Below are 22,295 nucleotides of genomic sequence, written 5' to 3'. Positions count from 1 at the left end.
TGGAGCTGAACTTTGCAGTGGATGCAAAGAATAATAAGAAGGGCTTCTACAGGTATGTCAGCCAGAAAAGGAAGGTCAAAGAAACCATACCCCCTTCATGAGCAAGACTGGCAGACTGGCAAGAACGGGTGAGGAAGAGGCTGAAGTACTCAATGACTTCTTTGCCTTGGTCTTCACTGGCAGCCTCTCTTCCCATACCCCTCTAGTGGACAGGGTGAGCAAAGTCCCTCCCACTGTAAGAGAAGATCAGATTCGAGACCACCTGAGGAACCTGAACATGCACAAGTCTATGGGACCTGACAAGATACATCCCAGAGTCCTGAGGGAACTGGCTGATGTAGTTGCCAAGCCACTGTCCATGGTATTTGAAAAGTCCTGGCAGTCAGGTGAAGTCCCTGGAGACTGGAAACAGGGAAACATTGCACCCATTTTTAAAAAGGGTAGCAAGGAGGACCCTAGGAACTACTGACCCATCAGCCTCACCTCTGTGCCTGGGAAGATCGTGGAACAGATCCTCCTAGTAGCTGTGCTAAGGCATATGGAGGGCAGGGAGGTGATTTGAGACAGCCAGCATAGCTTTACCGAGGGCATGTCCTGCCTGACCAACCTAGTGGCCTTCTCTGATGGAGTGACCACATCAGCGCGCAAGGGACGAGCTACCTATGTCATCTGTCTGGACTTCTGTAAGGCCTTTGACACAGTTCGCGACAACATCCTTCTGTCTAAACTGGAGAAATATGGATGTGATGGGTGGACTATTGTGTGGATGAGGAATTGGTTGGATGGTCACACCTAGAGTGTATGGTCAATGGGTCAATGTCCAGATGGAGATTGGTGACAAGTGGTGTCCCTCAGGGGTCTGTACTGGGACCAGTACTCTTTAACATCTTCATCAGTGACATATACAGGGGTATCAAGTGCACCCTCAGGAGGTTTGCAGATGACATCAAGCTGAGTGGAGCGCTTGACATGCCTGAGGGATGGAATGCCATCCAGAGGGACCTGGACAAGCTCAAGACATAGGCCTATGTGAACCTCATGAGGTTCAACAAGGCAAAGTGCAGGGTCCTGCACCTGGGTTGGGGCAACCCTCAGTATCAGTAGAGGCTGGTGGATGAAGGGATGGAGAGCAGCCCTGCCCAGAAGGACTTGGGGGTACTGGAGGGTGAAAAGCTGGACATGAGACAGCAATGTGCGCTCACAGCCCAGAAGGCCAACTGTCTCCTGGGCCGCATCCAATGCAGCGTTGCCTGCACGTCGAGGGAGGGGATTCTGCCCCTCTGCTCCGCTCTGGGGAGACCCCCCTGCAGTGCTGCGTCCAGCTCTGGAGCCCTCAGCACAGGAGAGACATGGACCTGTTGGAGCGGGTCCAGAGGAGGCCACAAAAATGCTCAGAGGGCTGGAACAGCTCTGCTGTGAGGCCAGGCTGAGAGAGTTGGGGTTGTTCATCCTGGAGAAGAGAAGGCTCTGGGGAGACCTTCTTGCAGCCTGCCAGGACTTCAAGGGGATTCATAAGAAAGATGGGGACAGACTTTTTAGCAGGGCCTGTAGCAATAGGACAAGAGCTAATGGTTTTAAACTGAAAGAGGGCAGATTTAGACTAGACCTAAGGAAGACATTTTTCCCACTGAGGGTGGTGAGGCACTGCACAGGTTGCCCAGAGAGGTGGTAGATGCCCCATCCCCTGGATACATTCCAGGTCGGGTTGGATGGGGCTCTGAGCAACCTGGTCTAGTTGAAGATGTCCCTGCTCACTGCAGGGGGGTTCGACTAGATGATCTTTGGAGGTCCTTTCCAACCCAAACTATTTTATGATTCTATGATCCTTAGGTCAGCAAGGAAGGTGCACATCAAGCTCACTACCCTGGTCTTCAGGAGAGCAGACTTTGGCTTCTTCAGGGATCTGCTTTGCGGAGTACCATGTTATAAAGCCCTGGAGGGAAGTGTGGCCCATGAAAGCTGGTTAATAGTTAAAGATCACGTTCTCCAAGCTCAGGAGCGATGTATTGCAACAAAGAGGAAGTCAGGCAAAAATGACAGGAGGCCTTTGTGGATGAACAAGATGCTCCTGGACAAACTCAAAAATGAAGCATACAGGTGGTGGAAGCAAGGACAGGTATCCTGGGAGGAATACAGAGAAATTGTCTGAGCAACATGGGATCAGGTTAGCAAAGCTAAAACCCTGATAGAGTTAAATATGGCAGGGATGGCAAGGGCAACAAGGAAAGCTTCTATAGGTCTGTTGGTGATAAAAGGAAGACTAGGGAAAATTTGGCCCTCTCCAGAAGGAAACAGGAGACCTGGTTACCTGGGATATGGGGAAGTCTGAGGTACTCAACCAATTTTTTGCCTCAGTATTCACCAGCAAGTGCTTAAGTCACACCACCCAAATCACAGAAGGCAAAGGCAGGGACTGGGAGAATGAAGAACTGCCCACTCTAGGAGAAGATCAGGTTCAAGACAATCTAAGGAACCTGAAGGTGCACAAGTCCATGGGACCTGATGAGATGTATCTGTGGATCCTAAGGAAACTGGCAGATGAAGTTGTTAAGCCATGATCTGTCATATTTGAAAAGTCGTGGCAGCCTGGTGAAGTTCCCATGACTGGAAAAGGGGAAACACAACTCTGATTTTTCAAAAAGCAAAAAAAGGAAGATCCAGGAAACTACAGGCCAGTCAGTCTCACCTCTGTGCCCAGAGGTTAGAGCAGATCCTCCTGGATAGTATGCTAAGGTACATGGCAAATAAGGAGGTGATTGGTGGCAGCCAACATGGATTCACTAAGGGCAAATCATGCCTGACAAATTTGGTGGCATTCTACATCAGAGTTACAGCGTTGGTGGACGAGGGAAGAGCAACTGACATCATCTGTCTGGAGTTGTGCAAAGCATTTGACACTGTCCTGCACAACATCCTGATCTCTGATTTGGAGAGACATGGATTTGATCGATGGATGAAGCCAGGCTGAGAGAGTTGGGGTTGTTCAGCCTGGAGAAGAGAAGGCTCTGGGGAGACCTTATTGCAGCCTTCTGGTACTTAAAGGGGGGCTACAAGAAAGCTGGAGAGTGACTCTTTACAGGGGCATGTAGTGATAGGACAAGGGGTAATGGCTTTATACTAAAAGAGGGAAATTCAGATTAGATATAAGGAAGAAATTCTTCAGTATGAGTGTGGTGAGGCACTGGCACAGGTTGCCCAGAGCAGTTGTGGATGCCCCATCCCCGGAAGCGTTCAAGGCCAGGTTGGATGGGGTTCTGAGCAACCTGGTCTAGTGGAAGGTGTCACTGCCCATGGCAGTGGTGGTCAAAACTAGATGATCTTTAAGGTCCCTTCCAACGCAAACCATTCAATGATTCTATGATTCTGTTTCACTTTTTGCAGTCACTGGTATGTCTGTAGGTGTGGTGCCTCCCATGTAAAGCTTGTAGCTGTCTCTAAGACCTTCCTATTAGGAAGATGCTTAGAAGCATCTAGGATTGCTCTTGGCAACTTCAGTGGGTATTTTTGCCATACTTGGAGAGAGTCAGCTTTCTTGTGAGTGATCTTTGAACACTGATGACTGGTTTTGGTGAAAGGTATGTGCTGTTGGCATAGATGTTGGGAAATGAGAGAAGGAGGTTCAAAAAAAATTGCAGGAACAGCCTACTATCTTCCACACAAAATGAGAGCATTGACCCTGGCCCAGACTTTTAAGGAAGGTGAGAGTATTGGAATTACATTCAGGGCAGGTTTTTTTGGCCAGTCAAGTTGTGCAAACAGTGACTAAGAAGATGACGATTTCTAGTAGGCAGCTCCTCAGGCTGCCCATTTGGGCTTCAAAAGAAAGACTAAACTCCACAGTTACTGCAAGAGGGCTACAGTTAAATTCAGCATATAGTCAAGGACTGGACTATCCTGTCCTGCCCTTTTTGCTAATTCTGCAGGTCTGCAAGATCAGGTCTTAGTTAATGGAAGAGCCAGACACAGTTCATCAGTGGCCTTCTAGCTTGCCAGCTCAGTTGAGGGCATCAGTAGTTTGCTGTGTGGTCTATGGTATGAACTGGTAGGTATCAGCTTCTCAACCATCAGTTACCAGCCGTCCACAGATGATGGTGGCCCTCCTTGGGGTAATACCAGCATGGCAGTTTGGGAGAAAACATGATGCCAGTGTGGTTTGCTTGAAGAGGTTCAGCATCCATGCAAAGGGTGTCCCATGGGGACTGTTTTGTGGAACGTAATTCCCCATTAATGAAAGAGGTCCAGGCTGTAAGACCTATTCTTGTGCTTAGGAGTGCGACCAGCGCCACTCTTGTGTCTATTCAGCAAAGGAAACGGAGCTTCTCTCCTTCCTGAAATGAACAGCAAGAGATGCTCCTAATCTTTTGTATGCTGACAGGTGATCTGAACTAAATTTTGGCCTCCAGATAACCCTCTTGCACTTTTTTCTGCTGCAGTCATCAGAACTTCTTCCCAGAGTAGAAGCAGCAGCTTGAGGTGGTTTTACACCCCCTGGTCATGAAGGATGAAAGGGGGAGTGTTTTCCCCAGCCTCTCTAGAGAAGAGGGGAGAGACTACGCCTAAAAGCATACTTAAAAGAAAAAATGAAATGCTTTGCTTCTGGACATTTTAAATCAGTAGTGCTGATTCAAAAGAAGTCACGTCTTTTTTGACACGCCGGCTGTTGCATACCCTGGCCCATGTACACAAAGCCAGTGTGACACAAAGGAAAAACTTACATTTTCTAGACCTGGGGAGAATCTTGCAAATGGGTCTTTAGGTTTCAGTGCATCCAGTCTGTGTTTCACAGTGAAATGCGAAGTGCACTGGCTTGTGAAACAGCAGTGTTCTGCTACAGCATCGTGGGCAGTACTGGAGAAGTATACGCAGCCTGAAGAGCCCTTACCCACTGGAAAAGTCACTCTAAGAAGCACAAGGGCAATTGATAGTTCTCACAAAGCCACAAGTTGGCTGCCTGAGAGCCTCTTGTAATCTGAGAGTTTCTCCGCGAGCGCAGAAGGGGACGAGGCTGTTCACTGCCTGCGACCCCCGCAGTACACCCCTCCGGTGCTCAGCCTGGACAGAAGCAGTAGATGTTGCTCCAGACTCACCGGTGGGCACGGCCAGTGGATGTGCTGCTTCTAATACCTTGCGCACATCTCCAGAACAGGCTCTTCAGTTTCTTGCACGTCCTCATATATGACAGTGAGCAGATTCCAGGAGCTGTTTTTTCATTAGATGTATTTTCTCCTCTCCGTGGAGACAGCAATGCAAAGACTGTTGGAATAACAAAACACCATCCAGTAAACCTCCTCTCTCCAAGCTCCTCGGAGAAAACAGCTGGTCGGTGTTCACAGATCCGTAGTCCTTACGGCCAGAAGAGACCAGATCGTTTGGTTTCATCACTGGACGTGTTCAAAAAACGTGTAGATGTGGCACTTCAGGACATGATTAAGTGGGCCTGGTGGCGTTGGGTTGATGGTTGGACTTGATGATCTTAAAGGGCTTTTCCAACCTTAATGATTCTGTGATTCTGTGATCCCTTTTTTATCTCTGTCTATTATATATCACTTTTGTATCTCTTTACTGAGTGATCTTTCTCTGACTAAAGTGTAGCATACAATTGCCATGAAATGCTTCTCCCCCAACAGCTTGTAGCCCTCATTTGCAGATGTCTAGAGATAGGAAGAAATTATTCTGAGAATTAATCACCCGCTTTAGAAAAATAAATAATAAAGAAGGGTATCAAGCTGATTGCTAATTTTATTTTTCCTGGCTTCAGTTTCCAATCATTAGATGTTGCTCCATCTTATTTTGTTAGATTAAAGAGCCCTTTACTTCCCAATAATATTTCCCCATGAACTTTACATGAATTTTCTAATCAAGTTGCCTCTCCATCTTCTTTTTAATAAGCTTAGCAGATTGAAATCTTAAACTCTCTTACTGTAAATCATTGTGTCTGCTCATCATGCTGTTTGTGGAGCTCTTTTTTTTTTTTAAATCATCTCCATTTTTTTAACATGCTTTGTAAAGTAGACTCCAGAGTCATGCACGGTACCTCCAAGCAGAGGAAACGCGGCTGTGCTGTGCAGGGGGGTTAAATGGTGCTCCGCTGCTTGCTCTGTGCATCATGCTCCCCTCTTCCCTGCAGTGTTCATGTTCAAGTGCAGCGTGGCTATTAAACCCTTTCAGGGGTACTTTTTCTTTGCTTTTTGACTACTCGTCTGGGTTTCTTTTTGGATAGAGAGAAAAATAAAGGCAGATTTCAGGGTTAATGTTGTTACTCTTTTCATAGGGTTTCCCATTTGCTGTGGGCTGAGAGAAACAGCAACAAAGAGGGGGGAAAAAATACTATTTCCAATATAATATATATAATAATACTCTATTTCTAGTAAAATGTATATAACTAAAAGGTGAAAGACATTTACTAGGTGGAATATTCACAGTAGTCCCTTGTCTGCTCTGGCCATCCATCCCAGGCTGACACTCCTCCGTGCTGAGATCCATCAGAAGAACCAGTGCCCCTTTATGTTGTACTTGAGCCTAGGTAAGGTCAGCGTTGCCTTCCTCGGTGCGAGGGATCACCCGCTCTCCAGGGCAGTTCAACAGCTGAAGCAGATCGGCACAGATTTTGCAGGAGGGTTCCCAGAACAATCTCTGACACTGTACTGTAGGCAGTACAAAAGACACAGAGCCCCACGTCAAGGAAGAGGACCCTGCACAGAAGTCCCTTACCAGGACTTTCATCAACAGCCTTTTGAGCATCCTTTGCCTTTTTTCTCCATGTCTTCTTCCTGCTTCAGCTTTGTTCCATTTCTGATCTCATTTCTAAAATAACCAGGAGCAAACCCTTCTTTTTAAAATAGCTTCCCAGTCCCGCAGGCAGAGGACACATGGGTTGGACTTTGATCTCTTTATTAATCTACTAAAGGGGACGTATAGAAAATCTGGGTTACTCTGGACATTAGCCAGGCCCTTTGTGAAAAAGTGCCTCCATACAAACAGGTTATTATCGAGGTTTAACAGCTTTCATCGTTGGTGCTGACGACATGAGGATTTCTGCGGGTACCGTCCCCACGTTCGGTTTGGCTAGGAAGGCTGTGGAGGTGGGCACAGGACACGCAAGAGTTTTGTAATCCCGATGCTGCTCAAAAAACAAGGCAGAACTCGTCATTTGCCGTAGGGACAAACAGATACAGAGGGGTTATAATACTGAAGAGAATTCACGGTTTGTAATTCATATGTGGCTGGAAACCCAGTAGTCACAAGTGCTTTAAAGAAGAAAAAATAAAACAAATGCATAGTCAATAGAGTGAAATTATACCATCAACTGCTGTTCTTCTGAGTTACATTAAGCACATATTCCCATATTGGATCTTCCTGGCAGCATTTATAAAAGCTTGAGGTGTCTGAATTTTGTGGCAGCTGCCGCAGTGGCAAAATTGCACTTTTCATTTGTTTTTTGGTTTTTGTTTTCTTTCCACTTTGGCTGAAAAGCTGAGCCTGCGCATGTCCAGTGGATAGTAAAAAGTTGATCCCATGAACAGGCATTGTATTTTGCTCTGCCTCTGAGATGGAAAAGGAAGGATCTACCTGAGTAAAAGGATAAAATCAGAGAATCATAGAATCATAGAGTAGTTTGGGTTGGAAGGGACCTTTAAAGTCCATCTAGTCCAACCCCCTGCCATGAGCAGGGACATCTTCAACTAGATCAGGTTGCTCAGAGCCCCGTCCAACCTGACCTGGAATGGTTCCAGGGATGGGGCATCTACCACCTCCCTGGGCAACCTGGGCCAGGGTTTCACCACCCTCAGTGGGAACAATTTCTTCCATATATCTATTCTAAATCTACCTGATGCCAGCAGCCCACGTTCATAAGAGTTGGACGATACAGCTCAAGCCACGCGGGCTCGCAGCACATCCCATTTGTCAGAGCAGCGTCACGGTTTGTCCCGTCGCTCTCAAGCGCTTGTAGTGAGTAGGAAACGTTATGTGGCAGCGGTTTAGTCATCACAGGGGCTTCACGGCTCCTCTAGCCTGGTTTTACTGCAGGGTTTTATTGCATTGTTCGGCAGTGATGGAGTGTGTAAAGCTTTGACAGAGATTATTCATAAATGAGAGGGTTTCTTTATAGTATTTTTGCTTTGAAGGAAATTTGGTTCTTCCAGAGTTGTCTGTTGTGTATTTGTTGTTTATCCATGTAAGATTATTATTTTTTTTTGCCCAAGCAAAAAATATTAAAGCAAGCTGAATATGGGTATTTCTTTAAATAGAGGGATGTGATGGAAGATACAGAAACCTTAATAAAGCCTAGTCAGGTGAAAATGTTGGCACATCTCATTTCATTTAATTCATAAATGGAAGAAGATAGAGAATTTATTTGACTAAGCCTCTGCTTCAGTCTTGATGGTATGTTTGGAAAATTGCTCTGAAATTGATGTGTAAGTGACCTTGGAGATACCGTATTTAAGTGATAGCTCATTTCGATGAGCGGTTATAAGCCTTCCCCTCTCTCCTCCCCCAAAAGCAAGCAAAGGAAATCAGTAGCATTGGTTTTAAGTCGTTTGAAAGTAAGGAAGGAAGAATCTCACCGCAAAACCTAAGTATCCCGAAAGGTCGAGCACCTGATCTGAGATGTGCCTCTATTTCAGTGCTGTTAAGATGCCGCTTTACTGGGAAGTCTGCCCTCGTGGCAGCAGTCCCGTAGCCTCAGCGTTGGCCTTGGGAGAGCTGGGGAGCTGGCATCAGAGCCCTGAGAAAACCCAGTCCCTATGGTGGCTGGCACTGCTAAATTGTCATGCAGCATTTACCATTCGAATCACATCACTCGTATATATATATGAATATATATATGAATATATATATGACTTGTGCATATGCACACACACGTTTGTTGGTATTCATGTATATATGAGTATAATATATACAAATATTCATACATGTATATAAATACATTTTTATATATGAATATATGAATATAAAAAATATGTACAAATACATATATATTTATTCTTACTATTTTTATTTCAGGGGGCACTGGCCAGACCTAAGCTTGATTATTGCCTTTAGTTAGTTGAACTTCCCCTCTACCCATAGTAAATGAAGTTATGTCTGTGTTTTGCAGCCTGAGGCAGGGCTGGCCAGGGTCTGTACTCAGGCAAGACACCAACCCCAGCCTGGTGTCAAGGTCATGCCCATACAAGCTGTGCTGAGGGGACTACGCCCGATTTAATGATCCCCTGCCAGACCTGCTCTGCAATGACACTGTGCATCAAGTCAAATCATAGAATCGTAGAATCTTTGGCTTCGAAGGGACCTTCAAAGGCCGTCTAATGAGCATCCCTGACTTTGGCTGGGCTGTTGGCTGGCCCAAGACCTCAGAGGTCAGATAAGTTGCCATACGTACCTGATCTAGATTTCAGACCAACTGGCCTTGCTTGGTCTAAACCATTGCGTAGTGGTGGCTTCTTCCATGAGCAGGAGCGGTTTACAGCCTTGCTGGACACCCAGCGCTGTGCACACAACAGCGGTGGTGTCCCTCCTTTGGTAAAAGTCCACATTTGAAATTGCCCTTGAAACACACGGTGGCATGTTCCGTCAGCAAGAGCGGTAAATCTGTATATTATCTACCTACTTACCTATTACATGCAGGTGTATTACATTTGTTAACATGGTGAATGTCCTTGTCACGATCCTGGCTGGTTGTGATATTCATGAAATCGTGTGTAATGACACGGTAAAAGGTATATTTGCAGACTAATCCACCGTTGGTGGAAATAGCATTGCTGAGGATTGGCTTTGTAATTCTCTTTTACTGCTCTGGGAACTCAGACATACGCTGCAGAAACTGCATTTTGAGGTAACAGTAAATTTGCACATTCAAAACACCAGTAAAAAATTGAAAATTAAAAGTTAAGCCCTAGGCAGAAATGTTACCTGCCTTGCATTGTTTGACAAACATGGTTTATTATATATGTTTTATGTTTGAACTAGAAAAAAGAATATTAGGAAGTTCTAGGTAGGTATAGCCTCAAAAAGTTAATATTGCTTTTGGACTCATTCCTGGGCATGATCTAATCTCCATTTAAGTCAATGGGGATATTTCCATTCGCTTCAATAGGAGCTGGGTTTGCGTTTTAATATGTATTAAAGCCTACAAAATTTGTGCAATAAAATAAAAATGGGAGGCCACACTTTGCACAATGGGGGGTCTTAAATGAAGGCACTGAAATAGCATTTAATCACCAGAGTAAGGAGCCTGATTTTCAAAGCTGCCGGCTGCGAGCGGTGGGGGGGATGAGCGATAGGTCTCCTTCGTGCTCCGGTTGAGTTCGTGGCTGATGTGACACCGACGTCCGTATTCGGAACTGGCACAGGTGATTCATGGCTCCAGAGGCCTTAAAAAAGGATGGGTATAATGTATGGTTTATTCTGATTCCCACTGGCATCCGTGGCCCCAGTGCGCTGAATCCGTCTGGCATCGGTGCTCAGATTCACGTCTTCGTTGCACCGAAGCTGTTTAATCCTCTGGGTTATATTTACAGTTTAACCTTAATGGAAGTAACTAAATAAATATCTGCTGAAAGAGGTACACGCTCTGCCTTTATAGACACCAGAGCCATTCTATGTGAAGGACCTAAATAAAAAAATATATGGGTTAGGCATAATGTTAGCTTTTTTGAAATCATAAATTTTCTTCCTTAATTGGGTGTGAAATTCCTGTCTACAGATCATGCCATTTTGGTTGATTTTACGTTCATTGGTCTGATGAATAATGGGCTTGCAGTATTTTTAAACCTTTCCTGCCTACGATAGCTCTCCGCTAAGTGTCCTTCAAAAATCACGACTTTGTTCAATGCAAGGAATCCGGATTTGCTCTGACGTTTGCATTTACACCGACAAACCTTTCCGTCTCCTCCCTGTGCAACCACGCGTGGGGGCAGGATCTGGCCGGAGCTCGGGCAGGAGCGGGGGTAGGCGGGTGCGAAGCCTTCGTCTCAGGGAGGACAGATGAGGTGTCCGTAGACTCTCTCTTCCCCTCTGTGTCTGAGACCAAGTTTTGAAAAAAAAAGCCACTATTCAACTGTTTTCGTCTCAAGCTGAGTTTATTTATTATTTTTCCCCAGCGAGGCAGTGCAGGCGGGGGCCTTTGGCTGGCGGTTCGGTGACAAGCAAGGTGTTGCGTTTGCTGCCACGAGACTCACCGAGTCTGCGATGAGGGTCGTGAATAATTAGTAGCATTTCTGAATCACTGATTTTTTTTCTTTTCTTCCCTTGAATTTGAGGGATGAAACAGAGCCCTGAGTACTTCGCTGTCAGTAGGCATTCTCGACTCTGCCTCATTCCTGGGGACAAACCAGCTTCTGCTTTGTAGCTGTTTTGCACTGAGCCCCTTTTTTTGAAGCTGAGGAGGGAGAGGCAGATTCGGGGCTCTGGAAATGCGCTTTTGTAGCACCGTGTGTGTCAGAAGCTGACATGGCCCTTGCACACTGTGAGGGTGAGCTTGCCGGTGCTCCAGGGGCTGGAGTCAGGAAGGTGCATCCGTCGCTCTTAGTCCTTCCGTCATCTTAATGATTATATATTTTTATACCTACTTAAGCCACCGAACCTTGCATTTGCAGTAGCGAGGAGCTGACTTTGGGTGGGAGGGGGCATGCCGCACTCTGGCAGCTGGGAACGTCTTGGGGTGCTGCCGTGGTGTCACCTCCGTCCCGCGCTGCAGCTTGTGCTGAGGACGGGCTCTGCCTTCGCTGCCTCCCACCCCTGCCCTCCTCTGTGGCCACTCCTGGCTCAGGCTCTGGGAATGGGTGGGCTGTTCACCTTATCTGGCCTTCCCTAATTTCCCAGTATGAGATGCAGATCTGTGCAATTGCCTCATATTCCTGAAAGGGATGAGAAGAACAAGCAACATCTTGTCACTGATGTGAACTCATCTCACTCGTTCTGAGAAGAGCCTCTGGGAAGAGCTGATGGTATTAAGCAGGATGTCCCCTGCAAAACCACTGCGGTATTTTGAAAAAGAGATAACTAAGGGATTTTCTATAACACTTACCTGTCATAGAAGTTTTTTGGAAGAGTAGCAGATACTTCCAAGTCAGTCCTCTTTCTGTCTGCGCAGGAGCCTCCCCGCATCTTGTTCATCGTTTGCTGAAACTGCGAGTATGACTACTTACACCAGCAACTTTTAGAACACAGGCTACTGAGTCACTCAGCAAACTCACATGCTACATTATTTTTTGCATCTAGGCCAATAACTTAGGTAGGAGAGTAGGTTATATTGTCTCGTCCCAGTACCAAGATGCCAAAAGATGGGAGATTCTGGCCCGTCCCTGGCAAGCAGTTGCGCCTGCCAGATATCCTCCGCACTGAGTATTTGCACTCTCCTTTTTCTGCCGTTGACTCCAGCCATCAGACCTTGAGGGGTCTGGAGCACATGTCTTATGAGGAGCGGCTGAGGGAACTGGGGTTGTTTAGTCTGGAGAAAAGGAGGCTGAGGGGAGACCTTATCGCTCTCTACAACTACCTGAAAGGGGGTTGTGGCAACGAGGGTGTTGGTCTCTTCTCCCAAGTAACTAGCGATAGGACGAGAGGAAATGGCCTCAAGTTGCGCCAGGGGAGGTTTAGATTGGATATTAGGAAAAATTTCTTCACCGAGAGGGTGGTCAGGCATTGGAACAGGCTGCCCAGGGAGGTGGTGGAGTCACCATCTCTGGAAGTGTTCAAAAAACGAGTGGATGTGGGGCTTCAAGACATGGTTTAGGGAACATGGTGGCGCTGGATTAATGGTTGGACTTGATGATCTTGAAGGTCGTTTCCAACCTTAGTGATTCCGTGATTCTGTGATTGGTTTTTCTCAGCTGGATTAAAGAGCCTCGTCACTCTCCTTTGTCTTTTCCTTGCCCGGCTTCTTACAGACCACCAAATTGTCTTTTAATCTTGCCTTGAAAAAAACTAACCAGAATTGAACTCCTTTCAATGTTTGCGCTATTGAGAGTATTCATGAAGGATGATCTGACTTTTAGGAGGAACGTATGTGCAAAGCAGATATCCATGGCGATGGGCACCTATGTAAACACCCAGGCTGACAGCACCAGTAAACACTCTGTTGCGGAGCTGTGGCATGCTCGTTCATCACGCAGCCTTTGCACAAAGTACTGTCAAACGTGTAAGGTAAACAAACAGGGGCAAAAAAGAGGTGAGAAAAGACATACTGCTTTTCTCTAATCCCTTTTTGTTTTAAGAGCCTCTCAGGTTTCTCGTGACTGTAGTAAATACATAACTTCCAGATGATTTTTGAGTGGACCATGTCATTGGAAGTGGTCCTGAAAGATGTGCAGCAAATCAGTGGGAGAGGCAGGGAGGAAATCCAGTTTGCTGGTTCTTTGCCCACTTTAATAGCCGCTAGCTTCTCGCTCCCATTTTTTTTTGCCTTCACCCATCATAATGCAGCATCTCACTGTGTGCCACTTGCAGGAGCCATACAGAAAACATTATCCCGTTATTTTCCCAGGGAAAAAGGGAAAACAAGCCTTTAAGAGAAACAAGCACACAACCTTTGCATTGCTGGCACATTGCTAAGCCCAAGGGCTGCGCTTAATTTACATAGAAATGTGCCCAGGATTTTAATCAGAGGTTAATGCGCTCTGTTGTTATTTTTCACTTAGAGTGTTCGGAATGCACGTGGCACTTGGCGAATCACACGGGGCAAATGTACTTGGAGGAATGCAGGGGCAAGCATATCGGTGGCACCGCTTTTCGGATTGGTGGCTGGCTATATTTCTGAGGCTGCCTCGGGCCCGAGGATGTGCTGGCTTCAGGGATACTGAAAATCTGGCCAAGGGCGACATAAAGAGCTGGCTTAGGGACTGCCGGCTGGATTTCAGGTGCCTTGTGTGGAAATGCAGTAGTGCCTCCGTGGTATAGCATCCCGGTGGGCAGGAACATCTGCTTTTGCTGTCTCATTCAAAAATGCGTCTGCAAAATCTTGGAACTTTTTGGTTTTTAATCACTTTGAAATTTTCAGGATCGCTGCTAGTGTTTCTTCTTACTTCTTGATTTGTTTAGCTTAGGCATAATTACCTTGTTCATGTTTCTCTCCTAATTAGCAGGCAGCTGGGAAAAGTGCACCACAAAAGCTGTCCAAGAAAAGCCTTAGAGCTGCTCCCAAAGGCTTCTGCTCCCCTCTGCTCTCCTGGCCCTGAAAACAAAGTTCTGTCTTTCTTTATTACCTGTTAATATCTATGAGCTTTGAAGTAAGTGAAGTCTTTTCTGAATTTGTTGTGGTCTTATCCAGGGATATTCTCAGCCTTTCCTGTACTTTCACTCGGCTGAAGTGAGTGAGAGCCTACCTATGGGCTGTCCAGGGAGTATTTTGTGGTTCCTGATGCCAGCTCTATTAGCCTTTTTGCTTCCATGCCATCGTGATGAAGCAGCAGTGATGATAATCAACTGTCATCATTAGTCTTCAGAGTTAACATCTCATATGAAGATGAAGTTTGACATCCATCTGGAAGGTGTCACCCATACCTGTGTGGAGAGATTGGTTAAATATTCACTCAGCATGTGTATCCTTGTGGGTACTAACTTTAGACCCATATTTGGGTAGACAGCAAGGAGACACTTTGTGCAGGACATTCGAGAACGTGGTAGAAGGTGTTCCTGGGGCGACAGAAGGGTTTCCATGTGGAAAACCTGAAAGCTAACAAAGACTTTCTTCTTATTTATCAAGCTGTGGTGACAGGTGAAATGACAAGACATATTGAGCAAAAGGAACTAATTTATATCTGGGACCTTTAATCAAAAGTAAAAAGAAGAACCAGTGTAGCAGACCCATTGGCAGTTGCTAACACTTGTTCAATGATCCTTTCCTTCTGAAATACAGAAATGTAAAGTAACTGTTGCCAGGAGTCATAAAATGAAGGAATGACTCAGAAGATAGTTTTATTATCAGCTCAGTATTGGTAAAATTCAGTTTCATAAACAGAAGTTAATCTGCTAAAACCTTCTGTGCTCTCACTGGGGGAAAACCCTACTTATTTCAAATTTTGTTTAAAGATCTAAAATAATTTTTCTGGTTTTATGAGTAAGTCAATATCTCTAGGAGCACTAATGTTCATCACTTTTTGCCTCATCCTTGCCCACGTGGATTTAATTTTATTTATTTATTTCCATGGGGTGTCATTTATTATCAGCTCTTGCTCATCCCTGCGATGTAATATCTCTTCTGGACTTCTAGGCATTTTCATCACAGTCCACTACATATTTCACCCATGTTTCTGTAGAAAATCATTACAGGCTGCTGCCGACGAGAATATTTAGAATACACTCTGCCTTTGTCCTCCAGTGCTGCGTTGCTCACCTTTGTTGGGTGAGTAATATATCTGAGCAAGAAGGACATGGATCTGATGTTGCTAGAAAAAGACCTAAGCCCGTACATGGCTGGAATTGGGACTGCTCCTTTCTCCTTCTTCTCTGTACGGTTGATCAAATCGTAAGAAAATACTTGTCAGTTCGAAGGAGCATTAAAAAACATAATGAAAAAAAAAACAAACTTGAAAAAATATTTAGAAAATTGAAAAAAAAGTGTCCTATTATAAGTGCAAGTACATCAGGCATCTCTGTAGCGGTGCGGTGGGTTCTGTGCTGCCTCGTGCCCCGAGCGGAGTTGGGTGGGGGCTGTTGGGAGCCAGAGCCTGGCTCCCTGGGACAGGCAGCATCCCTTCTCGCTCGGTGGCCTTCTCTGATGTATGCCGGGGTGGTGGTCCCTTAGGGCAGAGGTTACGTCATTCACCTCTTGCTGTTACCCCTCATAAAAGCAGTTTAGTAAGTTTGCCAGTAAACTTCAGTATAGAATGTGTTCTGCTGTGAAATGTCTGGGGAGGTTTGCACCGAGGCTGCTCGTGTTGTTAGACACCAGAAGCTCTAGCAAGCCATTAAATCCATCCCTTCTGCTGATGTCTCAGGAGCACAGGGCCATCATTTTCGTGGCTGCTCTTCAGGTAATGGAATAGGCTCCGCAGTTAACTTTTAAACCAAAGGTCTTGTCTGAATCCTGTATTGTAAAGGGATTAATCACTGGTATAATCTAAAAAGCCAGATTTAATGCATAACTTGTAAGACTGAGGCTGAGGAATAACGCAGATAAATTACATCTGAACTTCACATACCCCATTAAGAAGGATCCCTGGTAGGACTGGCGAGGAGGATCCCTTCTTGGCAGCCTGTGCTCTGCAGAGGGGCTGAGCACAGAGCCCGCACCTTCCTTAGCAGTGCCCAAAGTCTGCCCGAAACATCTCTCTGCCTCTTCCAGTGTCTTTAAAGCTTGTCTAAGACTTGAGACTGTCATAAAAACTTTCAGTGCAGTCTGATACTAAAAAAACCCCAAAAGCCAAAAAGACATGCACATCTCTTATTAGTGCAGATCTTAGAGCACCTCCAAATCATCGAGGAACAATGATTAACTCATGTTGTTCTACGTAGGAACACGCACATTTGAGACTAAATTCAGGTTTCTTATGTTCCTAGAACTTCTCCACGAGTTCCATCTCTAATGATATGAACTGCAAACTCTCCTTTTTAGTATTTCTCAAGCTTGAGATCCACTGTATTAATGTGTCACCCAAGATTTAATAATGTTGTATTAGGAGAGGAAAATTTTCTTAGTGTAGGTGTCACAGAAGTGGTGGGAAGTGCATTTGGTTATGTTGATGCTGGTGTTGCTTATGTTGATGCTGTGTGTGATACCCACATATTTGATCCTCTGTGCATTCGGGGCAAGTGCTTAAGTCAGTGAAGGTTTGGACTATGCAAATACAAGCAGAAGTTACAATGCTCGGAAGTGTTTCTGGTTTAAGTGCCTTATATCTGTTTTTACAAAAGTCGTCACGGTTTTGATGTTCATGTCAGGAGGAGGGTGGATTTCTAAATCACTTTAGGCAGAAATGAGGTGGGATGGCAGGAACCGTGTGGGCATGGGGGATGATACCTGGGTGGAGTGGCGGGTGCCATACCTCTCTCACTGTTATACACAGACACACTTCCTCTCGTGATTTCTTAGGACCGAGTAGGAAACCAGCTGATGTTTTCTTACACCAGTAGGTAAAGTGGCCAAAGCCTTCTGTCTGCTGCAATAAAAGAGGCTATACTGGTTGTCCAGGAGCTTCTACTATGTGGGCTTTTGATTGCTTGTTATCCAGGATTTTGACGTTGTGCAATGAGTGACCTCATTATTAAATTTACTGTCTGTTTTCTGAACTTGAATGGTTTTATTTTAAACTGCCACCTAGGTTTTCCTCTTTAGCAAGGGCACTAGCAGGAGCTTGAAAAGAGAAGCCACTTTCTCTTGTGCAATTCATTGTCAGTGGTGATATCCTTTTCTACCAAGGTTTGTACAAGTTTGCATCACCAGCAGAAAATGATGGGTTCACGAAACACTGCGCAAGTTCAAGTTTTGGTTTTCATTTTATGCCCAACTTTAATTTTGCTAAGAGTGGAGCATTTGTTCTATGCTGAACACGTTTTTGTACTACAACCAAATCAAAATAGATGTGACGTTTCATTGATCCTATTCCTGAGATCTTCTGCTTGCTGTTTTTCTGCAGGAGTTATCTACACAGCAGATATTCTTGACCGGGAGACGACCAAATCCTACTGGTTGACAGTGTATGCGACTGACCATGGTGTGGTCCCACTCTACGCTACCATTGAAGTCTACATTGAAGTGGAGGATGTGAATGACAATGCCCCTCTCACCTCTGAACCTATCTATTACCCAGCCGTCATGGAAAACTCCCCGAAGGATGTATCTGTCATTCAGATCCAAGCCCAGGACCCTGACTCCAGCACTAATGAAAAACTGACTTACCGGATTACAAGTGGAAATCCCCAGAACTTCTTTGTAATCAATCCCAAAACAGGTAACAAAATCCTGCTGCCTTCGGACGGTGGGAAAATGCAATTTAAATATTTAGCAGCTTGTTTCCCTTCAGGATCCACTGGCGTTGCATTGCTTTCCAAACCTCTGTTTTCTGGTTAGTTATGTGCCTAAAACATCTTGTGTGTGTCTGAAGCTTCTTCTTTTGCATCCGTTCATGAGCACGCTGGCAGATGTGCTGCAGATGTGCTGCTGCGGCGCATGCTCTTCTGTAGGTCACCGAATAGCTTCTGGCTGTTGCCTCTTCCCCGTGCCTACAGGGATGAGACTTCGCTACACTGAGTCTGCAGAGCAATGCTGGGAAGCAGATTCAAGCTGTTGCAGTTCACAGAGCGGTGTTTCGTCCTTTGCGAGCTGGCGTAGCACCACTGGAGTCAGTGGTGTGATGGTTGTCCAGCACATGTAATTAGGCTCTGTGTTACAGTAGCTGGATGTAATTCTACAGCTTGTTTTATACGAAAAGACGGTTTAGATGACGTAAAAGTCCCTGTGGCCTTTACAAAAAATAAATCTATGTATTTGCATTGATTCGTAAGGGCTGGGGATGTAGCCTGTGGGTGCAGTGCTGCAGATTCGGTGGTTGTTCTAAGTTAAAGTGCTGTTGTTGGCTGGCAGCGGAGCATTGCGCCCATCAGACTGGGTCTTTGCTGAACCAGGTGCCCCGGGTGCCTGGTTGATGAAGAAATCACCCCAGGAGACCTAGCCTGAGGTCGTGGATGCTTTGCTGGATGCCTACCTGTGCTTGGCCACAGGTGGTCCTCACTCCAGCATGTACCTGGCCATCCCTTGCTCCTCTGGCTGGTGGGGACCCTGCAGTGTCATCTGGAGCTAGAGAGTCAGGGGGTAAATCTGATATTTATCAAACTAGCCCAGAGAATTCACATATGCTGGTTGTAATGCTCCTGGTTTTGTTCTGGGGCTTTGATTATTGTGGGTTTTTTTAAGTTTACTTAATATCTTCTGCAAACTTCTAAACAGCTAGAAAACCAGAAGGAATAGACCTGAGAGGGAACATTTTTAACTTGGTGTAGGAAAATTATGTTCACTGAATAGTTTTTCAACATTTGGCTGGGCAATCCTATGGCAATGCGTGGCATAAGAAGGGGTTAGGATCTTTTTAGGCATAAGCCCAGGTGAAGAATCGTGGAGCATGTATAATCACTGTGTTCAATCTGCTGAGCCCTAAGGCACATCTCTCACTTATTTTTAACACTTGAAATGGCCGAAGATGGTTCTTCCATCTGCATGCCTTCTCCCCCTCCCCACCCCATAAATCCCATCTGGGCACAGTAGCGGTGAGGGCCCCGCAGTGTTTAATGCTCGTGCTTCCGTCCCGTCGGCTCCTCCCGCAGCGCAGCCCGCTCGGCGCAGCTCCGCTTGGCCGCGGCCGTGACGAGGACGGGGCCGGGCACGCCGCAGCCCTGCGGCGCCCGCGCCCGGCAGCGCAGCCGGCGGGGTGGCTCTTTGTCCCGCTGGCGCAGCGGCAGGGGTACTTTTCCTGGACCAGGAGACCTTCGTTCTCACGCTTAACGCTGAAGATAGCTCATCTTCATTTTGCGCTGCGGAAACTGCTGCCCGAGAACTTAAAGGCTTCGGGATGAGTAACGCTGCTGCTTGGGCAGCCCCGCAGGGCCCCAGCGTGTTCCGTGAGCGTCCTGGCTGGCGCCTGGCCGGGTGCGGAGGGGATAAACCATCCCATTCTGTCCACCTCGGTGCCAGATGCAGAGCGAGGAGAGCCGGGCGAGGCGGCCTCTTTTAGATTGTTTTTGCCTTTGAAAACGGTGGGGCTGACAGAGTATGTGTGCACGGAGGTGCTTGTCCCAGAAAGCATCGTTTTGAAAACAACGATTTCATCCTCCCTTCGGAAGTACCAACATGTGGCGAGCGCTGCCTGCCCAGCCTCGACGTTGGGAGGCTTTCTCCTGATGGGATGCTGATGTTGAGGAATAAAAGCATAATGGATTTTCCTAGACAGTGGCCCTGGGGGTCTCTGGCCAGGCTCCTTTCAGCCATCTCCCGGCAGTACACGGGTTTCTCTTAAGACAGCGATTTACATGCTGGTTGTTTCATACCGGCGACTTCTGCACACCCAGAAGAAGTCCGTACCGCGCCGGCCCCGCGTGCTCGCGGGGATTCAGCAGAGCAATGACTCACGCAGCACTCTGCACAGCAGCCCGAAACGCGACAGCGTGCTGTATAATCAAGATGAAAAGGTTTAATGTGAACGCAAATACGCAGCGATTGCCGCGTACGTGGGTTGAGCGAGCGCGCTCCTGCTGTCAGGGGAGAGCAGTCATCTGTGAGAAAGGGGATCTTTTATTTTCTGTGTCACTTTGGAAGTTTGAACAGTGCCAGCAAACTGACATCTCTGTCCTGTGAGTAATCAGGTGCTGAGAAGCAACACGAAAGCAGCATCCTACATTTTTTACATCCTTTCGTGGGAAGCGGCCGCAGTTGGCCTCGACTAGAGAAGGGGAGTTGGCTGGGGTGTACGGATGCTCTTGGGGTGCTAAGAAGTTACTCTGACACCCGACTGACTGGGCTTGGCTAAAGTGCTCGGGGTTAAACCTCTCGCTGGATTTGCTGTCAGAAATGAGTATCCCCTAAGAGCAGATTACCCAGAAGCTCAGGAAGACAGTTGGGAGAGAGGAGTTTGGCTTCCTCCCTGCAAAGAAGCAGGGATCATGGTTCACAGATTGCTTCCTTGGATTAATTGGCTGTACTGCAGCAAGAAATCTCCTGCTATTGCTGGAGAACAAGGCATTACTAGCCTTGGCCTCCTGTGCCATCTTTCTTATTTTTAGGAGTTGGTGTGTTGTACTGATTAAGTTGGGTTTGTTAGAGAGTGCCAAGAGTGCACAGGGCATGTCATAGCTTACGGCGTGTGCTTGGTGGTTTTTCAGACGTTTCTGCCCTGACTACAGCTGATCACAGAATCACAGAATCATTAAGGTTGGAAAAGACCTTCAAGATCATCAAGTCCAACCATCAGCCCGACACCACCAGGCCCACTAAACCATGTCCTGAAGTGCCACATCTACACGTTTTTTTGAACACCTCCAGTGATGGTGACTCCACCACCTCCCTGGGCAGCCTGTTCCAATGCTTGACCACCCTCTCTGTAAAGAAATTTTTCCTAATATCCAATCTAAACCTCCCTTGGTGCAACTTGAGGCCATTTCCTCTCGTTCTGTTGCTAGTTACTTGGGAGAAGAGACCAACACCCACCTCACCACAGCCTCCTTTCACGTAGTTGTAGAGGGTGATGAGGTCTCCCCTCAGCCTCCTCCAGACTAAACAATCCTGGTTCCCTCAGCCGCTCCTTTTAAGACTTGTGCTCCAGACCCCTCAACAGCTTTGTTGCCCTTCTCTGGACACGCTCCAGCACCTCAATGTCCTTCTTGTAGTGACGGGGTGCGGTTATCTACAGTGCTGATGGGCACGGCACAGCCTGGGCGAGGTGGGCAATCCTGTTTTCTTAGATGGTCCTTGCCAGCACGAAGAGGAATGCCCTGAGCGTTGCTGTGCCCTGCTCGTGGCATGTCCCTCTCCGCCTTTGCACGGTCTCGTGCTCCTTCTCAGTGGTCGTTGGAGCTCAGCCATGACTGTTTGCCTTCCTCTGGAGCTAGCTTTCAGCTGCTTTGTAGTTCGGGCAGGTTGTGCAGATTCTTGAAGGCACAAGTACCACCATGTGTGTTGCCATCTGATCAAGACACCAGGCCGGGACATAGGGAGTCCCGGTTTTGTTCCTGATTCTGATACGCGATCATCATTGCAGACAAATCTTACAATCTTAATTGAATATTTGGGTAGTGGAAGCAGCGACACTCCTTGTATTCCATGTCTGCGTGTACAAGAAACATTTTAGTAGACAACCTGTCACTTTTTATAGACTGGCACAGCTCTGGGTGGCTATTTTAGGTACCGTCGAACTGCATTTGGATCTGTTCGAAGGCAGCCTTCAGACCTTTCAGGATTATCACCTGCAATTTGCCCTGTGGGGTTTGGAGAGAAGAAGAGTTGATCCTACAGGAGCCAAGAGCTGCTGAAAAGCTGCTGAGAGCAGGAGCTCGGCACCGAAGTCTCTCTGGGCAGCTGGGGCTCCCGCCGGCGCTGGCTCTGCTGCGGGAGCGCGAGGACGCCTGGGCGGCAGGGGCTCTCCTCGGGGGGCTTGGGCTTCACATGGGTGCTCGGGGGTGGGGGACAGCGGCGTGAGCAGCCCCCCCACGTGTGGCTGGCCGGGTGTGAAAGGGCTGCCTGGGCCACCTCCCATGTAGGTCTTTGTTTTGTCACCTTGATTATTTACCTAAAGCGCAGCCGAGCATCAGCTTGCACCTCGGCCCGCACTTCTGTTTCGTGAGCTGATGCTCACAGGTGCAAGCACGGA

The 22,295-nt window shown here is 46.9% G+C and overlaps 1 protein-coding gene across 4 annotated transcripts in view; it reads left to right on the top strand.

The window, feature by feature from the left end:
- Window positions 1-22,295, top strand: part of FAT3 (FAT atypical cadherin 3) — a gene marked incomplete at its 5' end in the record, with an annotated part of 344,711 nt that overhangs the window by 92,937 nt on the left and 229,479 nt on the right. For all 4 annotated transcript variants that reach the window (XM_082011243.1, XM_082011241.1, XM_082011242.1 and 1 more), the window contains one exon: window positions 17,577-17,891. In XM_082011243.1, the coding sequence (XP_081867369.1) occupies window positions 17,577-17,891 (315 nt within the window). The remainder of the gene's footprint in view (window positions 1-17,576; window positions 17,892-22,295) is intronic.

This window comes from Phaethon aethereus (assembly GCF_964289735.1).
Source record: "Phaethon aethereus genome assembly, chromosome: 1".
Lineage (NCBI taxonomy): Eukaryota > Metazoa > Chordata > Aves > Phaethontiformes > Phaethontidae > Phaethon > Phaethon aethereus.
This window is presented reverse-complemented; position numbering and strand designations above follow the sequence as displayed.